This window comes from Rhipicephalus sanguineus, chromosome 1, assembly GCF_013339695.2.
Source record: "Rhipicephalus sanguineus isolate Rsan-2018 chromosome 1, BIME_Rsan_1.4, whole genome shotgun sequence".
NCBI lineage: Eukaryota > Metazoa > Arthropoda > Arachnida > Ixodida > Ixodidae > Rhipicephalus > Rhipicephalus sanguineus.
In genome coordinates, this window is record NC_051176.1 from 245,584,114 (window position 1) to 245,606,971 (window position 22,858).

A 22,858-nucleotide genomic window follows, 5' to 3' on the forward strand; every position below is an offset into this window, starting at 1 on the left:
AGAGCTACCTTCGAAATCACATGAACAACGACAGATTGACCGGACTAGCACTGCTCAGCATCCATCGAGAACTTCAAGTGACCCCAGAACAAGTCCTCACAGAATTTTGCAAGTTGCCGAGAAGGAAAAACTTCCTCGTTTAAACTTCCCTCTATGTTTCAAGAGTCGATTAAAAGCTAAACCCAGCTAGCCCAAGCTTCAACCCTTCTATTCTTTCGCAATTACGAGGAAACTATCCAGCAAGCAGAATGTGCGAACGGTAACAAGAAGATCGGAATGTCGGGCGACTTGTTTGTTTGCTTGCATGCATGCTGTCACGGACTGCCATTTTTGCGACCCGGCGTAACGGCAAATTAACGGGCGCCGCACTCCCCCGCTGACCGGTGGAACCGTTCGCTCATGAAAAGACTGGCCTTTAGTGCAGGGAAGTACTGAATGGGGTGTTCTTCAAACGTTAGTCGCCGATGTTTGATCCTTTGTACCTACGGCGGCGTCGGCAGGGTCGTCAAAGGCCGCGATGCACCCCGAACCAGCTGTGGACTGCAAGACGCACCGGCTGAAACCAAGGAAACTGACCATTCCCAAGGGGAAAACTGCTTGTGGACAAGCCGTATGAGAGAACCCCAACAGGTTGTCACTCTCGCTCTGTTGAGGACCCTCTCCTAATTAAAAAGGGACGTGGTCAATATATTTTTAGGGTGGAGTTTCTAACAATGAAACGTGCATGATTGGACCCATGTAGAGGTCTCTTTTCCACCAGGACGAGAATCAGGGGACACGGAGGTCGATTTAAGCGCAGGATTTCGTCTTGCTAAGCAGTCTAGTTGCTGACCAACATGGTGTAGAAGGAGATCAAGAAGTATCCCTTAAGTGGTTGTGGCTCCGTATTGGCTGGCCACCTAAACTTAGCCATTCGTCTAGTTGTGACGCGAAATTAACGTCTGTAACGTAGGCATCGGTACTTGAATCTCGAGTAAGCTCAACCTGCCCGAGATCGGCTTCAAGCACTAGCCTCCCGGAAACACCAGCGCTGCAACACCACCGACATCGCAGTTGTGCCAGAACTCTCTCTGACTTCTCGCATCCGATCGTCGTGGACTCAACGCTGCCGGTCATCACACGTATGCCTACCCCTGTTTATACCTTCGGACTTTCTCATCTGTAGTTTTATTGTTGGTTAGTTTTGTGTAGTTTGTAATACTTCTCTCTTGTAAACTGATTTATTGATTTTATATGTATTTTGTTAGTTGGTATTAAGTGTTGTACTAGATTCCTCTGCAATATTCCTAGATTCCTCCGCAGTGCTGCAATGTCACTAGAGTTTTGTTTTTCCCCACACACGTCTCTGATCTCTTCACTGTCTCTGCTTACGTACGGAACGACCTAACCTGCTGCCATTCCCGTCGCCGACTTCGCGCTGGCGACGCTAGAGTGGCAGCTTGTAACACATACATACCGTTTTTGTACCACGGTTACATTGTGTTACTTCATCAGGAGCCGTTGGTCGCGGTGTCCCCGGCTTTGGTGGTGCTATTGTCCAAACTTATTTCTTGCTTTAACCAGAATTTGAGGTTGACATACCAATTTCTTTATTTGGGTACAAATAATTGAAAAGTACCATCGAATTATTACAAGTAAGCGATGTACTTGTTTTATTCACGAAAATAAGCCAGTATAAATCTTAAAAAATGGCAGCCGTTCTACACGCAAACCCCCCCCCCGAAAAAAATTCCTGGCTACGGCCCTGGCTGTTAGTCATGCTCATTGCAGGGACTTTGCCTGCCACCAATGAATCTTTGCACGTAGAGCAGACCAAGTACTCACCGTGATTATCGGCGGCGGCAAACTGTCGCTGCAACACGGCAATGGCATTGGCGCGAGACTGCTTGTTCTTGATGCTGGCGATCTTGGTCAAATTGTTATCGAACCACAAGTGGTCGCAAACCTTGCAGCTGTGCCCGAAGCTCCGGTCCAAGAACTCGCGCTTGAACCGCGCGTCCGCGCCATCCGTGCCGGGTTGCAGCAGTTTCTTCAAGCTTTTCGATGCCTTCACCGCCGACTCATGTTGCCGCAGCGCTTCGGGATCCGCTGCTCGGCGTTTACGCTTCGCTTCGGCTGCGCGAGCCCTCGTTGCTTCCATAGATTCTTGCAGGCGGCGTTTACGGTGCACTTTCGCTTCTCTCACTCGAAGTTCTGGGTCAGCTTGCCGCTGCTGTCGTTTCGCGGCAGCAGCTCGAGCCCTCTTCTCCGCAGCAGTAGCAGCAGCATTGCTGCCGGTGGCACTTATCATGGGGTTGACGGTGGCGTTGCCGGGAGGAGAATGAGTGGAGCATGCGCGGGTCATTTTCATCTAGCGGAGCTGCCGTGGCGCCTCTAGCGGTCTCCTCCGGGAGCTTGGGCCAGCTGTTGCGCATGTGCAGTGGGGGTGTGGACGGCGGAGTGAGGGAACAGGCTCGACCATAAGCTGCTTCGCATCTAAAATGTTGATATGCACATAGTATAATCAGCAGGTGTATATCACATCCCATCCACCTCAAGTGCGACCACTTGACCTTTTCTTTATAACTTGGTGGCAGCATTCAGAAAAGAAAAAAGGGTGCTCAAAAGAAGTGAGGATGGTGTCCGGTTCCTGGAACAGCCTAGCAGAAGATAGCTGCTCAGGATTGGTCTTCACGGGCACGCACATATTCTTGTTCATTTTGTCACTGCGCTGTGTTATACGGCGCTTATTGACTCAGTGTTTAGTGCCAGGGTTCCCACACACTATAGATCAGCTGCATGCTCTCCCTCTCCTCTGCTCCAAAGGCTAGGAGAGCATTGAGTTGCGCTCTTTAGCCCCAAGCTGCTGCCTGAAAGTGTGCTGCTCTCCGCTTTGTCTACCACTCTGTCATGTGGGGCGAAAGTTAAAAAATCTGTTCGAAGAAACCGTGTGCAACTCAACCATATGACCACTGTCCCCAGCAGAAGTTTCAATTTATCGCCTTGGTCTTCATCTGTGGCAGCAGTGACACTTTGTTATATTGAAATCACTAATTAATGTGCTTTATTATATTGTGGTTCAAGGTACGTAGTGTTCTATGAGCATGAAGTTGTGAAAGTGAAATACTTCGTTATATTGAGAATGTTATTAGTATATTGAAGTTCATTATATCGAGGTTTAACTTACATGTGTTGATTCAAAGAGAAACCCTTCCTGCTTTAGGGTGTAAAATTGGGCAAGTTGTGTGATGCTCATTATAATGGCAGTGCACAGAAAGCAGAGAAGCATACAGAACAAGCATTGAACTAACAATTCACAGAGTTATGATCTGAAAGGAATAAATGTAAAAAGCTTGTCTATTCACAGACCCACATACTACTGGCATTGATCAGATCTTTCAAGTAGGCTGATTTGCATGTGATGGGTGTATCTGCATGCCTGGTACTCCCCTCACTTGTTGCAGGCTGCAACGATAAGGCAGTATCCACTGCGGCTGTCGACAGTTTGTCCACCAGTGCCCTTCCTTCTATTGTCCCTTTCTTACTTTGTTTCTTCACTTGCCTGCATGATGTGTTCCTGCAAGAGCTTCCAAGTACACATCTATTGGTGGAATGCTTAGACACCTTTGCACAGACATTCTGCAACTTTAGGGACCCAGTCCAGACCGTCATATTGTCTTTCAACACAACACATGGCAGCAGTGAAAGGTCAAGCTTGCTCAAATAAATCAAGAATCCTATGTTGCAGGATGGCTTCTAATTTTCAATTATGCAGTTAAACCTCGATATAACAATGTCGGTAAAATAAGCACCTTACTTTGTTATATCGAAACTTCGTTAAATTGAAATTCAAGCTCATTTATTGTTAATATGCCTGTAACTAAGTTCAGATTCCTTTCACTGGGAATTTGTTCTATTCTTAACAATGCCACAATAGCTTCTTTTGAATTTGGGATCACTCTGTGATATCTCCAAACAAGAGGTAGCGTCATTTTTCTCACAGATCGATATCGCTTGCAAGATACCAACCTTGTCGACGACATCAGTTTCCTGAATGATTACCATCCCTTGCAAGAGAACTCGGAGCTTGTGTTTACTGCTACCGCATCTACAGCTACTCATGCTTGTAACATGATACATGGTGATAACAAAAACCCCAAAGGCGTTGACGCACGGCACACGTGGTGCAGAATATAACTACGCCCGACTGCGCTTATGGGGACGTTTCAATAGTGTGTAATGCGATGTGCCAAGATTCCCGCAAGCCACGCATTTACCACCTTCTCACCATTCGGGCCACTCCGAAGGTGGGGAGAACATCGAAATGCACCTTTTGCCTGCTGTCACTGCTGGTAAACAAGCTGTGGCCGCTCTCCGTTATGTGGCTCACGATTTGGAAAATTCACGTACAAAATCTGTATGCAAGTCATCCATATGACCACTGGCACCATCAGAAGTTTAAATTTATTGCTTTGCATTCCTCTGCGGTGGCAGCGAAACTTCCTTATATTGAAATTACGGATAAATGCGCTTCGTTATATTGAGGCAAAAATACATGGTGCTCTATGGACTTTAGGTTATGTAAACTAAAATACTTCATTATATCAAGAATTTCGTGAAGTTTGTTACATCGAGGTTTAACTGTATATCTCAAGCACCTCATGTAAGGCACTCACCATAGTGCCCTTTGCTGCTCCATCATGCCTGATCCGGCCATTGCTACCAATATAGCTACTGGGACATCACACACCACATTGGCTTCGACACAATATTTAATAGCACTAATCACCATATTTTCACCCTTTGTTCTCCCGTTCTGCTTCTTGACTCTCTCAAATATCTTCTTCCTAGTGCCGTTCCCAGTTTAACTTTAAGTAGAAGTTGTATAAACTGGAACAGGGACCCTCAGGCTGGCTTTCACCTTATCCCTGTTTTTACAGCTTCTGTTTCACATTGTGTTTCCATCTGTTGGCTTCCATCTTTACCGTGGATTACCAGTTCGACTATAGCCATGGCAGTTCAATAACTATCACTACTAAATTAAGTTCAACACGAAGAGATGCCTTCTTGATTGTGGTTTTATTCCCCATACTGTTTTTTGTAATCCTGCAATTGCTTCATTACCTCTTCCTCCGACTTGTGAACCTGTTGACCTCTTCATCTGTTACTGTATCATCTATCTGACACAAGCTTCTTCAAAGCCCACAATTTTGTTGCAGTTTGTATTTCACTTTTTTCTAGTGTACAGTTAATAGCCATAGTAAAGCGTGCTTGTTAATGTAAAACACTGCAGCATAGAACATTGCAGCTACTCAACTTAAACTAGTGGATTGTTTAATGGTGCCATGAAATGTAGATGGGGAAAGGGATTTACAAGAGTTCTGTGTTTCAGTCAGTTTTCTCATCAGTGTTTCTTCTGTGCTGGCAAGAAGTTGCTTAGGAATTGTTAGCAAGCCTACTTTGATGTTCCAGACTGGCAGTTTTCCACACAAGGTGCTTTAGTAGGATCTTATGGTTTTCACAGGTGTACAGTATGTGACAAGCGATTCAAGCGGTCTACGTACCTCAAGTCTCATATGAGGTGCCACTTCGCACGCATGGCTTCTCAGAAGAATTATGTCTGCCAGCAATGTGGTGCGTGCTTCACAACAGCTTTTTCACTGAAGCGACATGCTGTTAGTCACACGCACGAGTTGCAGTGTGACAGTTATATCTGTCCAGTTTGCTCCTTTGCTGTGCCAACTGTCGATCAGCTTCGACGACATGCTTGCAAGCATCGTGAGTAACCTTCTTGTGCTTTATGTATGTACATTTGCTTTGTATCACATGATCAGAGTAAACTTGCCCAGTAGTACTAGCAGCAAACTGTCATGGTGCCCCTGTGACTATGGCACCCTGCTGCTGAATATGAGGTTGCTGCTCTTATTCTTGGCTGCCAGAACTAGACATCAGTTAGAACAAAATGCCAGAAAATATTCCCATGTTTTTTGGCTTATGTGTGGCTTATAACAAACCCAGTGAAAAATCCTTGGAACAGGGGGTGCCGCTGGATCATGCCTTTCGCTGAATCATGGTTGTCAAAAGTAATCACCACCTAAATATGATAATTTCATGGTGATCAGAGCATATGGAACTTCATAGAAGCAAGGCTCACTGGTTTTCATTGTGTATGTACCGTATTGGATGGATTCAAGTGCCTCCTTTGATATGTTTATACCTATTGGCTGGAGTATACTGAACTTGTTAATAAGATATGACCTTATATTTTCTGTCTCTTGGGGACTTGAAATTTGACTGAAGTTTGAGCTCATCGTAGTTGTCAACTGCTACATAAATGCTGTGTCACTGCTTTCAGTAAATTCTTTATCGTGTCTGTGCAATGCCTGTTTAATCTAATATTAATAGGCTGTCCTGTTTCGCCAAAGTACTGTTTGCATTACATAAATGTTTGCTCTAGCTTCCCTCCTGCAGTTTAAAACATTCCCATGTTAAATCTCCAACTTTCATGCTTCTCTGGGTGTGATTTTTTTTCTTTTTTCAGAGAAGATGTAAGACACTCTAACTTTCATTCATTCAAAAGAATTTGAAGTGGTCATCAAGCCACCTAGTGCACTTGAGATGGAGCAATTCTAACAATATGTGTAGCCAACTAGCCTTTCTGTAATGTCTGGCACTGTGCTGTTCATGACCATGCAAAAATAGGAAAACATTGCGAGTTGTTTTTAAGAAAAGTGGTGGAGGTAGTAATCCATGTATGTAAATAGTGTAATTAACATAAGTAATGTGTAAAAATAATAACATTGTAGAAATGATTGTGCACAACCTATAAGCCATGCAGTACAGTTTCTACAATATTTCTACATTGTTCTATTTGTAATAACGTAATAAGTAAGATGGTATACAAAGAGGTATGGCAGCTTTCTTGAGGCATCAAAAAAGCCATCCTAGAATTGCATCTGACAAGAATTTGTTTTGCTTCATATTTAGGTATTTTTGCATTTGTTCAGAATGTGTTTTTTCAAATATTCTCTCTTCTCCCTCTCTTTGTTAGATGCTGCTACTGAGAAAGAAAAGGCAGCTCAAAAGACAGCTGAAGAATTACCAGCTAATAATACAGAACCAGCTGTGGCTGTTGATGAATCTCAAAGGGTGTCAAGACGTCTGGCTGAGAAAGTGAATTCTTCTGGCACACAGCGCAAATTTGTCAAATTTACAGAGGAGCAGTCAAGAGAACTGGCCCAGAAGGATCCAAAAGAATCTACTTTATCTGTTTCGGAAAGAGCCCTGATTGCTACTGCTGCTGAGAAGGATCGGGTGAGAACATAAATTTCAAATGTTAAATATTTGAGCGAGAAAAACTGGTTGGTGGCGTTATGGATGGCATGTTGCACTTTTTTAATTGTATTGACCTTTTGTCACACAAAATCATCATATAATGTCTCTAGCAGTGAGTAGTTGACAGCAGTGATAGCATGGATGGTAGCGTTTTCTGCATTTCCCTGTAAGTCTGCCTTGTATGTCTTAATCATGTGACGACCTTAATGATATTGTGCAGGAGACACAAGAATGGGAAAAGCCACCTGTTTCTGAGCACCCCAACCGATGTGAAATGTGTCCTAAAAGTTTTCGGAAGCCAAGTGACTTGGCTCGGCACATACGCATCCACACTGGTGAGCGGCCATTCTCATGTGAGATATGCCAGAAGTCCTTTACCGTCAAGTCAACTCTTGACACACACCGCCGCACCCATCGAGGCGAACGCAACTATCCTTGCCATATCTGCTCCTCCTTCTTCTCCACCATGGGAAGCCTCAAAGTGCACATGCGCCTTCATACAGGTTAGTCACATTGGACTGTTCAGGTCTAAGAAACCTGTTTCATTTCCTATAGGTGTGATCATTCCTTATTCGCAGTGTTTGCTTTCATCTGCTTGTGATGCTGCCCTTTAGCATGGAACAAGGTTAATGGGAGTGGAAAAAGCACCTTGACACATTCAGACAATTTCATGAGTGCATTTAATGTCAGAATCCTTTCTATGCCACGATAATCTGACAGCTATAAAGGTATAATGCAATAACAAAGAGAGTTGAGCTAGTTGGTGTTGGTGCACATCCAGGTACCTTATCTCTGCCTTATTTAACGCAAGGGAAGGCTTTGCCACACAGGATGCGCACATCTGAGGTTTTTGGTTCTGTTCGTGGTGAACGTGTGGTTTGGGCTTCCTATATATTTTCGTTCTTTCTAATAAAAGTTCTGTTGTTAGTATGCGCTTGTGCTGTAGCCTTCTTCATCACCTCCTACTTTTTTCGTGCTATTTTCATTCATCAAGATTGAGTACACTGAATGCGTATCTAATGTTGTTTATGAAATTCCGTCGTCATGTTGCTGGTCAAACCAGTCGCTGCTTCAATGGTTTGACAGTGACAAGGGGGAATAAAAACAGCAAATATATAAAGCATTTCATTATAAACATAGATGGGCATTTTTTATTTTTAGCGGCTCTCCCGCCGCCATCTTGAATTTCGGTCCGGGACCGAGCAAGCGCCCCCCCTCCATATCTGATCGGATTATCCTTCACCGTAGGGGGGGCACTTGCTCGGCATTTTACGGTATACAGGGCTCTTTTTTGTGGTGCTACTTGTTCAATTACGAATTCATAAAAACTCGCCCGAATTTCAGTTCTTGTAAGGAAGTCTTATGTGCGGTTAGGCCACCTCACTTCAATTCTGAAAGCTTCCTTACTGAGGCACCCTTAGTGGAGGCTTTCTTGGGATATTCCATACCATAATGTAGCCCTTAAGGTACCTTCAAGTTTCCTTTCTTGGTTTTTTTTCACTAAATGAGGGCTTCTCAGCAATGGCATTCCCCTCTTCTCTCACTGAACTGAGGCTTCTCACAGTTCTGCATTAGGGGGAGCGGGGTGAACCAAGTTTCACTGCAGTTCATAAACTTTTATGTCTGTGAACTGTGAAATGGCATTGCAGTGCACATTGTTAGCTGTAGACACCAAATCTCAAGGTCATGCTCAGCTAATACAGCCAGTCTTACTAAGCCTTGAGCAGCAAGGAATTGGGAACCATTCTTAGGGATAAGGCATCCATCTGTCAGTGATACCTTGGTGGTGAAGCATGATGAGAGAAATTTCATTCAAATGCGACTGTCAATACAGAATGGAAAGGTTAAACAGTGCAGCAGTCCAGTGTATCCTTTGATGAGTGTTGTCCCGTTACCTTCTGCAAGGTTTCCTTGTGTCCTTACAGGTGATAGTATAAAGTAATTCAGAGAAAAAGCATAAGAATTTATTCATGACTATTTATTATAAAGTGTGTTTGATGAACAAACTTTATTTTGCTGAATAAAGACAGCAGAAGACTTATGCAGAATGCCCACGAACCTAGATGCATAGCGTACAGTTCTTACTTAAGGACGAGCGAAAGGACCTTTTAGAATACACTTGCATCTTCCTGGCATATTTTGGCAAAAGAAAGTATGAAGGACTCTTCATATAATGTTATAAAGTGGCCCAAGGAAAGGAACGTCTCATAATTTGCCCCTTAGAGTATACTGTAGGGTTACTGTCTCAAAATGTGCTTCTTGCGTCTCCTTCTTTACTCGCAGGGTCCCGTCCTTTCAAGTGCCCCCACTGTGATCTTCGTTTTCGGACATCTGGTCATCGCAAAAGCCATATTCTGACACATTTTAAGAGTGGAGGTGTACGGCGCCGAAGTCGCCTACTACCACGAGAGGAAAAGGCTCCACAGGTGGCCATCCTAGAAGAGCCCACTGATGCAGAGGGAATCATGGAGGAGATCCAGCTGCAGCTAGCTCCAGGAATCCAGATTACAGGACTCAACCCTTCGACACAGACAGTGCAGATAGATGCTACCTTCCTGCAGCATTTGCAACAACTGCAACAACAGGGCAACATCAACATCTCCATCACGCCATCAGGAGACTCCAGTGGTGTAGATGTGGAGCAGCAACTAGATGCTGCTTCATTCCTTATTCAGCAGGATGGTTCTGGAGGTAGCTCAGTAGTACTTGACCAGTCACTACCTCTGGTTGCATCAGAGGGCAAAAATGGAGCAGTGACATTTACAGTGATGGAGGATGACCCTACTGGCCCTAACCAAGAGCCTGCTTCACAGGTGGCCACTGCTGAGCTGGGTCTTGATGAGTTGGCTGCTGCAGAAGGCAGTCTCATGGAGAATGCTGTTATGGACACAGCTGACCTGGTGGCACCTGCAGTTATTACAGAGGCTGCTGTGGAGAAATACAAGAAAACGGTGGATGATGGAGATGGAGCGCGAATTCATGTGTGTGATCAGTGTGGAAAATCCTACAAGAGGGCCAGCCATCTCAAAGAGCATCTTGATTCACACAAAAGCAAGGAGGATAAAGGGAAGAAAGCTCCACACCAGTGTCAAGAGTGCCCTAAAGCATTTGCAAAGCCTAGTCAGCTAAAAAGACACGAACGAATTCATACAGGAGAGCGACCTTTCCAGTGCAACCTGTGTAACAAATCATTTACTCAGAACAATGCCCTGCTCGTGCACCTCATCAAGCACACTGGTGCAAAACCTTTCAAATGTGATGCATGTGGGAGCCAATTTACTCAGAAATGCAACCTTATGGTACATATCAAAAGGGTACACAAAGCGGATGAAACCTCTTCCAAAGAGCCAGAAACTTGATGTGTGCATTGACATTACGCATGTCTCTTTGCATGAAAGTGTTAACATAGTGAAAGTATTTATTTGGAATGTTAAAACTTGTGTGATGTCCCTGCCAATTCCTTCTTTATGACTGTTGAAGTTTTGTTTTGTCAGAATCGTGCAGTGCTTCAGAAGCCAGCAATTGCTTCAGAAGCCACTGTTGTTTGTGGTTCCTTTTCTCTTGTGCTCCGCCTGTTGCACTGTTTTCTTTCCAGCAATGTAAAATTATAGAATTGCTTTTTGTAATCAACAGCCTTATGGCATAGCCTTTTCACTGTGCACTAACTCTGCAGTGCCTATCAGTGCCTAATGTATTGTTGTAAATCCAGGATTTTCCTCAGCCCCACATTGCAGTATTTTTTCTGCATATTTCGGCATCTCCTCTTGCTTTCTTTACGTTCTCACCTTCTCTTTTTCACAATGAGAAATTTGAAGGGTGTCTAGTGACTTGGAAACTCTGAAAAAAAAAAAAAAAAGATGGAATGATCAGGAAATTATTTAGTTTAAAGGACTGCTGGCAGTTAAAATTTTCTTTTTGACTTTTATGCTTTAATGAGTAGGTCTGTTTGACATACTGACGTATAAGCTAGCATTCATCAATCATGATCAATTCTTCTGTCCCTCCAAAGTGTGTGCCTAAAATCATAAGAAACTGGCACCCCACTGTGACAGGTGCAAGTGTTCAGACATATGAGTGCATTCAAACTACAATGGCATTGGGGAGTGTGCTTTTTGAAGTGGGGCTCCTGTGCGGGAAGCAAAGAAACAATGTAGCTGCTGCGATAGCAGCCAGGGGATAGCACACAAGGCATGTGGCGCCTTGAAATTCTGCCCACCACAGGACACTTAGCATAAAACACCTGCCTAATCCCGCAATTAGGCACCTGCTACACACCTGCCTAATCGAGCTGCATGCTCTGTTACTTGGGGGGGAAAGGCACCCAACATCCGCCTGCCCAGCTCCTACTTAAAGGGGGCTGGGTGGGTGCGTTTGAAAGGGTGATTTATGATGATGGTTACACAGATGCTTTCGACCAATATTAATCAATTTATTCTCGCCCCAGTGAGTGTTCTAATGACACAGTAACGACTGCAAAGAAGCACTTCATTAGTTTGTCAAGTGATGTACGCTGGGGCTGCATGCACAAATTTAAAGAGGTGGGTCAAGATATCCAGACATCACCCACTGAATCCGCACACAGGAATTCATTTCATGTAGCACAATCCAAAGACTGTCGCATTTGATGTAATACAATTACAGAAACAGAACACAAGTACTATCTATATTCAGCACCTGGCTGACCATGGCTGACTCATGATTAAATATTGTGCAGCGCTCGCGAGAAAGGCAAGGACAGAAGAAATGATGAGAACAGGGGCCCTTCTCGTCATTTCTTCTGTCCTTGTCCTTCTCGCGAGCGCTGCACGAAATTTCTTCATGAACACCAACCAACTAGCTGTGCTATGGCATACACACACTCTATTAAGGTGCATGTTTTGGGTCCATGTGAACAAGGTATGCATGAAAAGGCTGGTTGAAGGGTTTGTATCGTTCAGTCCATGGGGTATAATGGGAAAGAGATGTAGGTAGTACACATTTCGTCTAAAGCATGTGCCCGAGGTATAAAATGAAGAGTGAGTGACGTACTTCATTTGAAGTTGCCATGAGTCTGTCACTTTTTTGAGTGGATATCATTCTGAACTGCAAGACAAAGAGCAAAAAACTATTCAGACTTTTCTTGGTGGTCGTGTAAGTTACAAATGTTGCTTTTTTTTATTGTCTGGTAGTTTTTGGAACCAAAAATTTGTCTTTTCCTGAAGGCATATGGAAAACGGATATGAAATGCGTCCGTAAAAGTTGGGGCCTCGCAGACTTGCAGTACAAAACATGTGGCGGCATCATGGGCATCATTATTTGAAGAATCATGCTTTCATAACCAAGCACATCTCTTTTTTTTTTTTTTTCATTATCTCCTTTGCCTCGCTTGTTCCTTTCATGTCTGTGGGCTTGTGTTATGAGCACGGCGTGACCAGATACCTTCAGAGGTGAAGCAAAGACTGATGTTGTAGGATAATGCACATGTTAGGCAGGTCATGCAGTGACTGAAATATCTATTTGAATTAGTGATTGTTACATTGGAAAATTTTCACCATAATTTGGTACTAGCTTATTCTTTCAAATAACTGGCATTTTTGTATGCTAAATGAAATGTTGTAGTAAATGCTTTTACTTATTCAATCCATGTTTGAAGGTAAGTATTCATATTTTAAAGATGTGACAGTTACGCACCTGCACGTAAGCTGCATATGTACGTATGTTGTCTACCACACAAGGCCCTTTTAATTTATTGCACGATTATACATTTATACTCAATAATTTTACAGTTAAATAACTATGCTATGTACTGAAACCTGCTTTAGTAATGTACTTGTTTAAGGTCTTTGAGAAGCGCAGGAACTGTGACCCTGTTCAAGAGATGGGGTGTTGATACCAAGATGTTGACAGGTCGCTGGTAAAATGTTGGTTGGGCCCCTTGACTGGCACTGTAGAGTCAAAGCTCATGCATGGTGATCTTGAGAAGTACTATAGTATCAACTATGAAAGGCAGCGCATAAACATGTGGTCCATGTTCCGTGCAGCACTAAAGGATGGTGCATGTGCAACAACCACATCTGCATCTTGTTTGCTATTGTGTTCGATTTGGCTCGTATGCATTTACCGTGCAGTTTAAACTTTTCACATCTGAATGCGACAAAAGATAGTATGCCACCTCTATTTTTTGTGCAGTGGTTGGTAGAAAGACGAAGTTGGAATTATTTGTGCAGCATCACTTTGTGCAGTTGTGAGTGTGGACAAAATGGGTTGTGACATGTTCCTTCTGATAGCATACTGCACCCCACATGAAGCCTCAGAGGTGCCAAGAGCTCAACAACAGGTGGCTTGTGGACCTTGCCAAGACATTAGAAATGCCTTCCATAAACTCTAGAATGTGCCTGTATATATATATATATATATATATATATATATATATATATATATAATCAGTATAAATGCTGTAAATACTCTAAAAATATTGTAATATGTAAATATTTTCGTATGATATTGGTATTGTTATAGGTGAAACCTGTATATCATGTATCTAGATATATTGCACTAATCATGTTATATGTCTGTGTGTGCCTGTACAGTCACTCCCAAATATATAAAATTTGGACATATTGAGTTATTGTTTGCGTCGGAACAGCCATGACGTCCTCTTGGCAACCATGCAAAAGTGAACCTCTGTACTGTGTCTGTATAAATTCCATTCATCGCCACTGTACCACATCCCTGTAGCTGTGTTTATCCCAGCAAGGCTGCCATAACTTCTTCATTATGAAATGTTCAATGCCAACAAAACAGCGCTCTTTTGGCAGATATTGATGGAATCCGGAGGGCAGTGTATGACTTTGAGTAAAAAATAGTAGTGTGCATTTTTCAGGTGTGTCAGCTGCACCTATAAATGGCTTGCATAAGCTTCATTATTGGCAAGAGGAGATCACCACTCTGTTTAAAGAACATGAAAGACCCCCAACTGAATACACATTTCACAAGAAAGTGTTAAAAGACATCTCGTTTCACAGAGTGGCTTCTGGCAAGGGATGATGAAATAGAGATGTCGGTGCTGCAGGGTTTGTCTTGTAGACCAGGCGTTTCTGTAAACTACATTTTAGGGTTTCACAAGGGGCCAATATTATTTCAACCCCAACACCCACCTGGACAAATTTTTACATAACGGTTGGGATTTAACAAGGCTCATCGCTGTGAGCAATTTGTGGGCCCACACATGGCCCACAGTCTGTACTGAATAAATTTCCTTAACGTTCATGGGGTTATGCTTGAGTTTAAATGGACTCTTGTGTTCTGCAGGCTGAAAACCACATTCAAATCTAACAGCATTTGGGTGCTTGAATATTGTCAATGTACTGATGGGAGCACAGTCTACATGCATAATGAGGCAGGTTTGATTCTATGCTGTGTTGATTTCCACATCCTGAAAAAAACTGTCTGCAAGCGTTCCACCTCACGCAAGGCACACCACAATCTCGCAGCCAGGACACCTGGGCTATTTAGGGTTACATTGTGACAGTAGGTATATTAACTAGGGGTGTGTGAATAGTGAAATTTTATCGCAAATTGAATAGTGCCAGGTAATGGCCAAAAATATTGAATCAAATATCGAAGACAAAAGATGTTATTGAAATTTGAAAGAAAGAACAAAGAAATGAAATCTGTTCATACCCTCGAGCACATAACGCGGTGAGTGACTGCTACCAGAAGACTACAAATTGTCATGCAGAGACAAGCTGTTCCACATGACGTGGCTTCAGACTCTCTTGCCATGATGTTATGGTGTTTACGGCTCATCTGACAACGGTAATGTTGTGCTCCATCGTCATGAGAGGCCCAAAAATCTTTGACTGCGCGCTGGAACCCTGACCAAGTTGCACCATTGGCCTTTGTTGTTGAGTTGAGTTGAATAAACTTTATTTGCCCAACGGTTGATATTGTGCCCGGGGCTAGGCTGCCAGGGATCCGCCATTCGAGGAACATCTTTCGAGGTCCTCAGCGACGGCCCTGGCCCGCTGGACGGCCCACTCCTGGTCTTCGGGGGCCTCGCTGAGAAGGGCGGTTCGCCATCGCTCAGCAAGGCGCCCCGCTTCAGAGGGTCCTTCAGGTGTCCTCATCCTTCCTCGTAGTGTATCTTCATTTCTTCCGCATTCCCAAAGTACATGGGCCATATCGGCCCGTCCGTGCTCGCACCACGGGCAGCCAGGCGATGGGTGCAGCGCGGGCCACAGGAGGTGCAGGTGGTAGGGGTTGGTGAAAGTACCCGTCTGCAGCCGCCTCAGGTCAACCGCCTGCGACCTGTCCAGACGCACGTGAGGTTCCGGATATATCTTGCGGTCTTTCCTATAGTGCCCAAGCACCTCGTGGTACGTGGCCGGGAACTCTTCGGCATAGCAGTCGGCGTACATCTGGTCCCTTGCTCCTTGCGGCACGACTTCGGTTGCCGCAACAACGGAGGTGGTGGTGGTGTCAATAGCGGCGGCGCCGGAGCCGGTGGCCTCCACCGCCGTTCCTCCATCGGAGTCCCTCACAACAATGGCGGTGCCTGCTCCCTGGGTAACCGCGTCGCGGCGGGTAAGTTGCCTCGCGACGAGGTGGGCGCGCTCATTGTGGTTGGGCAGGGTGCCGGTGGGTCTTTGGCCGTTGGCATTGCTGCTGTTGCTTTTACGGCTGCTGGTGTAGATAGCTGCAGTGTCCCCCATGTGCGCGGGGAACCACTTGAGGGCTTTGTCCGTAATCTTGCCTGACCTGAAGTCCCCAGCCCTGGCGTTTAGCATGCGAGCCACCTCCTCGGACCTCGGACCTCGGACCAATGGCCTTTGTCACGTTTTAGATATTCGTCCTGTCGAATTATTCGAAACTTCGAGTACTAGCTATTCGAAAGTCGAATCGAATTATTCGATTAAGTATTACTCGATTCGAATTCGAAAGTCCAATATTCGCACACCCCTAACATTAACCCTTTCCCTACCCCTACCATCAATGAGCTGGGCTCATTCACATTCTTTGTACTGCTCCTCTCAAAGGTGAGCTGGGTTAATCTGTGCAGAAACAAACACTCCTGTGGTGCTGCAGTGAACCTGCATTGCACCTTTCTGTTCCTGCCTATCCACGTCTTTTATTGAAACGGTGACACCGAGAACTGCTGAGAGAGACTTGGAGGAGAGCTGCACCTTTGTCACTGCCAGAATATGGCAAAACTTCAAAAACAAATGTTCCTTCTTCTTCTCTTCTTTTTGGAGCCATTTCTAAAATGCACCTGTACAGAGGAGGGCACTATTTTTAAATTCATATTGCATATTGTTATTTTTCTCTTGTTATCTACTGTTGTCACAGAAAATTGGAACAGGATGGTGCAAGGCAGGTTGACTGCAGCACCACAGGAGTGTTTGTTTCTGCACAGATTAACTCAGCTCATCTTCGAGAGGACAGTACAATGTGGAGGAGCTCAGCTCGTTGATGGTAGGGAAACGGTTAATATATTTACTGGCATGAACCTCAATAGGCATGAACCGTAAACCCCGCCTCCTCTGGAGCCTCCATCATTTGTTTGCACTGCCATGCGTGGCATTAAAGTACCCGTAACAGTGATTGCGTTTGAACATTTGCAGAGCAATTTTCCGCACATAGAATTGCAGAGACTTGGAACAGTTTCCATCATGCCGTGCACTGAGGCTGATCATCTGTGCCAATATTACAAAAAATACTTTAGAGCACAATTGTTACGCACCCACTCTGCCTGTTTCATGGTGCTCTTGGCGTAACCATCGGTGTAACTGAGTGAACAATCTATTGGCACAGGGGAAGATGAAAGAAAAGTGAACACGGAGCGCAGTGTAAAATGAAAGTGACAGAGAAGAAAGAAGAGGAAAGCAGAGGAGTAGAGTAGTGGCCGAGGAAGCAGCACAGCATGAATGCACATCCGCTGTCACAGCTAAGAGGTGGTGCCAGAGTAGTGCGCCATTGCCTGTTTGCCAATCGTCTGCACTAGCCAAGCTACTCGCAGCGTTCTCTTCACAGTAAGTGATGCAACTAGTGGAAGTGCTTCATCTGCTGCTGCTGTTAAACAAGCTGCTTGAGCAAACACTCAATGACATCAACATCAGGTTCCACAGGTTCATGCTAATGAAGCAGCAGCTGCCAAAAGGACCCTGCCATCCGTGCCGCTGAAGCAGAAAGTCATAGCTGCAGCCAAGACATACATGCACATCGATCAAATTCTTTGCCTCATGTATAGCGAAACTGCAACACCTAAACATCTTTGCTTAAATGTTGCATTATGGAGTATTGTAATTGTCAATGATTTTTGTTTTGCTTACAATGGAAATAGCTTTTAGGAAATTTTGTTCATTTTAAAGCGTGTGGAATGGATTAGTAATATAAAAAAAGTAAAATTTTTTATTATTTCTCTCCTGAAAACTCAGTAGTGATAAACCGTTCTGCAGCAGGTGGCACTTGTGGCGCTTTTGTGTGCAAAATATCCTAATCAGATGTATGCCAATCTGAGCAACCCATTCATAAAAGACGGCAAAGCTACGTAATGTTATCCCATCCTTCCAAAGTTCTAGGGGTCTGTTTTGCGTCTGCTGAAACCTTCCTGATACTTCGCATGTGCTTCACTGTATCCAATGCAGTTCCTTCACCAGGGCCCCTTCAAATCTGCGTTATATCCAAGCTTAGAACTTTTTTTTATCACTTATTCTCAACACGCATTCCTTTACGCTGCACGAGCTTTACTGACAGTGGCGTCTGGCTGCGCATTCTGGCAGCCTGTCTTGATGGTCGTTATTGGCGATTGCTCACCGTCAATTCCAGTGTCCAGTTGCACATTTTCTAAGACACCCTGTCACACAACCACTTGATTAAGAAAACGGTATGACACGAATATGCTCATTGAACAGATCCTATTTATAAATTGTTTATTTCATTGATTATCACGATGTTTTAACGGCCCAATGCACTCTATAATATTTTCACAACATTACAATGCCTATCCAGTGCACTGTAGTTTCACAAGAATTGCAATACGGTAGTCAACAAGCTTGACACAGATTTACGTGGTCAATGATACAGATGTTGCAGAACTTGAAAATGATGTCACGAACAAACACATGCATGCAATAGATATGTAAAAAATGAGCATACAGATTTACATTGCATGTTCTAGTGCTAAACACAGAAATATGGTATGAATATATGCATACATTAATTGTATATATACCTGTCATTGCTGCCAGTAACAAGCAGTGCATCTACCTATCAAAATCACATAAACACTCCCAGGTTTACATGCACAGAAATACTCGATAAAGTGAACGGGAAGACGACCGTTGCTGTAGCTCAATCAGTAGAGCTACAGCATCGGTCCCTACCGGCAGCAAGTTGTCTTTTCGTCCACTTTAATTTCTTCACATTTATATCATAATTACTACAAAACTGTTAAAATGCTACAAGTAACATCCCCTATACCTTCCTTGGCTTCATTGTTGTTTTTCATTAAAGCTGTGTCTAACAAAGAAAAACGAGACCTTGATTAATTCCCCTTCTTTTGTTCATAAGCTGAAATAGCTTCCAAGGAGAAGGTTAGAGGATGAACTGTTCTCATAAAACAGATACTAAAAGCTCAGAATGCAGCTCTTTTTTGGGATGAGGAAGAGAGCACTGCAGCTGCCTCCAGCACCCATGTCACATCATTTGTGCCATAAGCAGAAGGTGCTGTAATGAGGAGCTGTGCAAGGTAGCCCTGCTCGACTGTTGTGTTATCCTTCTGTCAGACACAACATAGACTGGTGAGGAGTGGAATGGTGCTAGCAAGGGACAAGTTCCTGCCTGAGAGCAACGGAATTCATCTGCTTACAGATAATGTACAATCAAGAAGCAGCCAAGTGGGACCGAGGTAATCGCACGTTTGCAGAAGTCGGACATTTTAAAAATTCTGCAAGTGATTGAACTAGCTATGAAGAGGGGGTTCAGGTGTACGTACCTTTGAGCCAATGCACAGCGACAGGGTCGTAGCCAGAAATTTTTTTCAGGGGGGTTCAACTATGCTTGTTCGTGTGTGCGTTTGTATGTGTGAGTGTATATATATGCAAGCAAAATTGAAAATTTTCGAGGGATTTTGTATGTATGTAAACGTATGTAATGCATAAAGGCAGGCTGGCGCCCTTCGCCCCTCAAAATAAATTTCTGGCTACGCCCCTGCCGCTTCAGATAATTAAGCCATCCATTCTTGAAGTAACTGGAGGGCTTATGCGAACTGTGTCGTGGACATTTGGCCCCAGAACATTCAGTCACAGGCAAGCGAGCAAAGTTGCACTGTCAGGCAGTGGCGTAGCCAGGGGGTGCCCCCCACCCCCCCAAATTGTTTTTTTGCCGTGGCATACACAGCATAAAATGACACTCGACCACATCTGCCTGCCCGGCCCCCGCTTCAGATCAAGGGGGTGCCCACCCCCCCTGAAAAAAATTTCTGCCTACACCCCTGCTGTCAGGGGAAGAAGGAACATCGAACAACATCGCATATGCGTACCATAGCGGAGCTGTGGGCACTGACGCAATTACGAGAGTTTAGTTCATTTCTCAACAAGTCGCTTTAAGACAGATTTGTGTGCAGTTTGCTAAAAAGAAAAAAATTCAACCAGCTCCGCTTCGCGGACACCGATGAAACAGCGAAGCTGGTGGCGTTCCCTTTGTCAGGCTAACGCATTTCTATGTTTTGCAAGTCTTTCAGATACGTTGTATCACTGCTCTTTAGGAAACTCTTTGTTAACCTTTGAGGTGGTAGTATAGTTTTATTGCATCTTGACCATACCACACACGTTTACAAAGAAGCCTTTGCTTAAGGTGCTCTGATATGTTATTGTATCACTGCTCTTTATTAAGCACTTTTTGTTACCACAAAGTATCACATGACAGTGGTGTGACTGTGGTAACACGCACGCCATTTGTTGGGCTAACTTAACTGTTTCCTTCTTCCTTTTTTGTGGAAGTTGTGTGTAGTGGAATTTACCCAATTTCTGTGGCACATACGTATTTATGATGATAGTTTTCTGATAGGCCACACAGATTTCTGTGGCACATACCCCTTTGATGGGCTAACTAGTCGCACTCGTTGTTGGGCTAGTTGGTGCATTGCATCAAGGAAATATATCCAGCCAAGAACGGACGAACACAGTTCCGTTCTTGGCTGGATATATTTTCTTGGGCTAACTATTGCCTTCATTTTTAGTGGACCAGTGGTGAGTAGTGGGATTTACTCAATGTCTGTGGCACATACCCGTTTATGATGCCCACAAGCGTTTCCACGTATCCTGGACATGAAAGGCTCAACCAAGAACAGGTTCGCTGTTAAAAACTTTTCAGAAGCAAGAATATAGCATTTCAACAAGCCGTCAACTGTGCAACAGCATTGAAAGCTGCGCTTGTTAATGCTACAGTTGCTTATTTATTCAAGCCTGAAAGCGAGTTCAGGGTGCATCACTTGCCCACCAGGGGAACGCCTCATCCTTTCGCACGGAGAAAGAGAACTTTCCTTCCTCCGTGCAATGCACTTTCGCCATACTCTCCTCCTTCCTTGCCGTGCTTCGGCTGCGTCCTCATCCTCCGCTTTCCTTCTCGCACTCTCTTCGCCATCATTCTCCGCGCTCGACCTCGGTGACCTCGGCACACTGTAAATTACACTAAATTTTTGTGCCACTGAACGATTATCGTCATCAGGTTTGCTTGCGTTTACTATCTCGAAAACTATGGGCTTTCAACTTTTCCATCAAGAATGCGTAATGTCACGTTGAATGCGCGCACGCTGGAAGTGCCGGGCGTGCGGCAACAATGCAAGGTGCAGATTCATCAAAACAGCAAAAATAAACAAACATTGAAAAGTTTCATTTTGCAGAAGAAAACAACAAGGCACAGAAAAAAATATAATGGATGCGCGCGATGCGCGCACACGCTCGCCAGGCTTGGGGTGACGCGCGCACACACAACTAGCCATAGAGTTTCCTCCGGATACATATTAACTCTCATGCCCGACTAGCCTCGTTTACCCTGAGAACCAGTTGTGGATCTCAAAGGCTACGCTTTTTTATATGCTATATATGCCACAAAATACGTCATGACCGCCATGTTTTTAGCCTAGTGGCCTGGCCAGCCTGGCTCGCCGTGCTCTGGCTGTTCCTTCTAAAGCCCCTCCATCGCGTCTACTGCCCTTCAACGCTTCAACGCTTCAACTCAACTACTTTCTCTATGAAACTATGCATGCTATGCACTTATGCAGCCACTGTACTTATGCACCGTACGCCGGTTGTCTGCGTCCGGATGCACAGAAGTTGCGCATCGTGTAGATATTACATCGTCTGAAGGCACTGTAGCGCTGCTTCATTATACGCAGTTGCAAAAACTGCTAACTCCATGCTAGTTATCGCTGTTCGGGGGACCACTTTCTCGAGAATATATCATCTTTCCGCAGTCATGAGCACTGCAGTGAAAGAGTCTTTTCTCGTCGAGGAAAGTGATGCTGGTTGTGGAGTGAAAAGAAAAGCCGAAGAACCTGTCACTGGCTTGGACATAAAAAAGGCAAGCTCACAGATCAATAGTTTAGTGCGTGTTTACGTATGCCAGTGGCCGATGGGCCTCTTTGTTGACGCTTATGTTCGCCAATCCGCGTGGTGCCGGCGCTGCACAGGTGCGCGCATCATTCGAAAAAAACTGTTAACTCTGTGCTAGGTATTGCTCTTTTGAGGACCACTTTCTTGATCGTTCTGCTGTAATGAGCGCTGCACTGAAAGAGTTTTCCTGCGACATAGTCAAGAAAAGCCTGAAAACAAAAGCCAATCCCGTCACTGGTCTGGACGTAAAAAAGCCAAGCTCGCAGATTTGTATTTCAGTGCATGTTTACAGCTGCCAATGGTCAATGGACCTTTTAGTCGACGTTGACGTTCGCCTGAGTGTATGGCCCGTTCATCAAGATTTGATCGTTATGCATGGTTATCTCTCTCTCTTTCGTTTGTTTCTCTTGTCAAAGCTTGGTACGCGAAGTTTTGAACTGCTGTATCCACTTAGATGGCATCGACTGGAACGAAAACTTGCAGTACCAATTTATAAACGATTACTACTAGAATGTGCCTGGCCGTTTGCATTTTAACATATTTTGATTTGTGCTTTCAGATTAGGCAAGGGCAAAAAGAGTTGCGGCCCGGCTTTGGCAGCGATAGATTTGACGAGACAGAATACTACTTTCAACATGGTAAGTAGCAGTATGTAATATGTTTGCTATGTTCATTGTAATGCGACGTACAATTTCTTTTTTTCCTCTGGTGTCTTTCTAGGTCTGCGGAAAGTGTACCCTTACTATTTCACCTACACAACATTCTGCAAGGGGCGCTGGGTAGGACACCTTCTTGTCGATGTTTTTACCAGGGAGTTCAGAGCTCATTCAAGAGAAGTCTATGTAAGTAGTGGCGACTGCTTAACAACTAAATGTGAAGGAAAATATTTGTGTGTCATTGAAACCAAACAATAGGAGACTTTTCGTGTCCATTGCCGTAAATGACAATAA

General features: G+C 44.3%; 2 protein-coding genes across 2 annotated transcripts in view; both read left to right on the top strand.

Annotated features, from left to right (window-relative positions):
• Nucleotides 1–13,687, top strand: part of LOC119375994 (zinc finger protein 236) — an 85,184-nt gene extending 71,497 nt beyond the window's left edge. The window contains exons 18-21 of the mRNA XM_037645996.2: nucleotides 5,504–5,757; nucleotides 7,031–7,293; nucleotides 7,535–7,817; nucleotides 9,598–13,687. Coding sequence (XP_037501924.1) covers nucleotides 5,504–5,757; nucleotides 7,031–7,293; nucleotides 7,535–7,817; nucleotides 9,598–10,673 — 1,876 coding nt within the window. The 3' untranslated portion in view covers nucleotides 10,674–13,687. The remainder of the gene's footprint in view (nucleotides 1–5,503; nucleotides 5,758–7,030; nucleotides 7,294–7,534; nucleotides 7,818–9,597) is intronic.
• Nucleotides 13,688–21,595: 7,908 nt separating this feature from the next.
• The window catches only part of LOC119376012 (pseudouridylate synthase RPUSD2), a 29,636-nt gene continuing 28,373 nt past the window's right edge, over nucleotides 21,596–22,858 (top strand). The window contains exons 1-3 of the mRNA XM_037646010.2: nucleotides 21,596–21,876; nucleotides 22,468–22,546; nucleotides 22,629–22,750. Of these exons, the coding sequence (XP_037501938.1) occupies nucleotides 21,712–21,876; nucleotides 22,468–22,546; nucleotides 22,629–22,750 (366 nt within the window). The 5' untranslated portion in view covers nucleotides 21,596–21,711. The remainder of the gene's footprint in view (nucleotides 21,877–22,467; nucleotides 22,547–22,628; nucleotides 22,751–22,858) is intronic.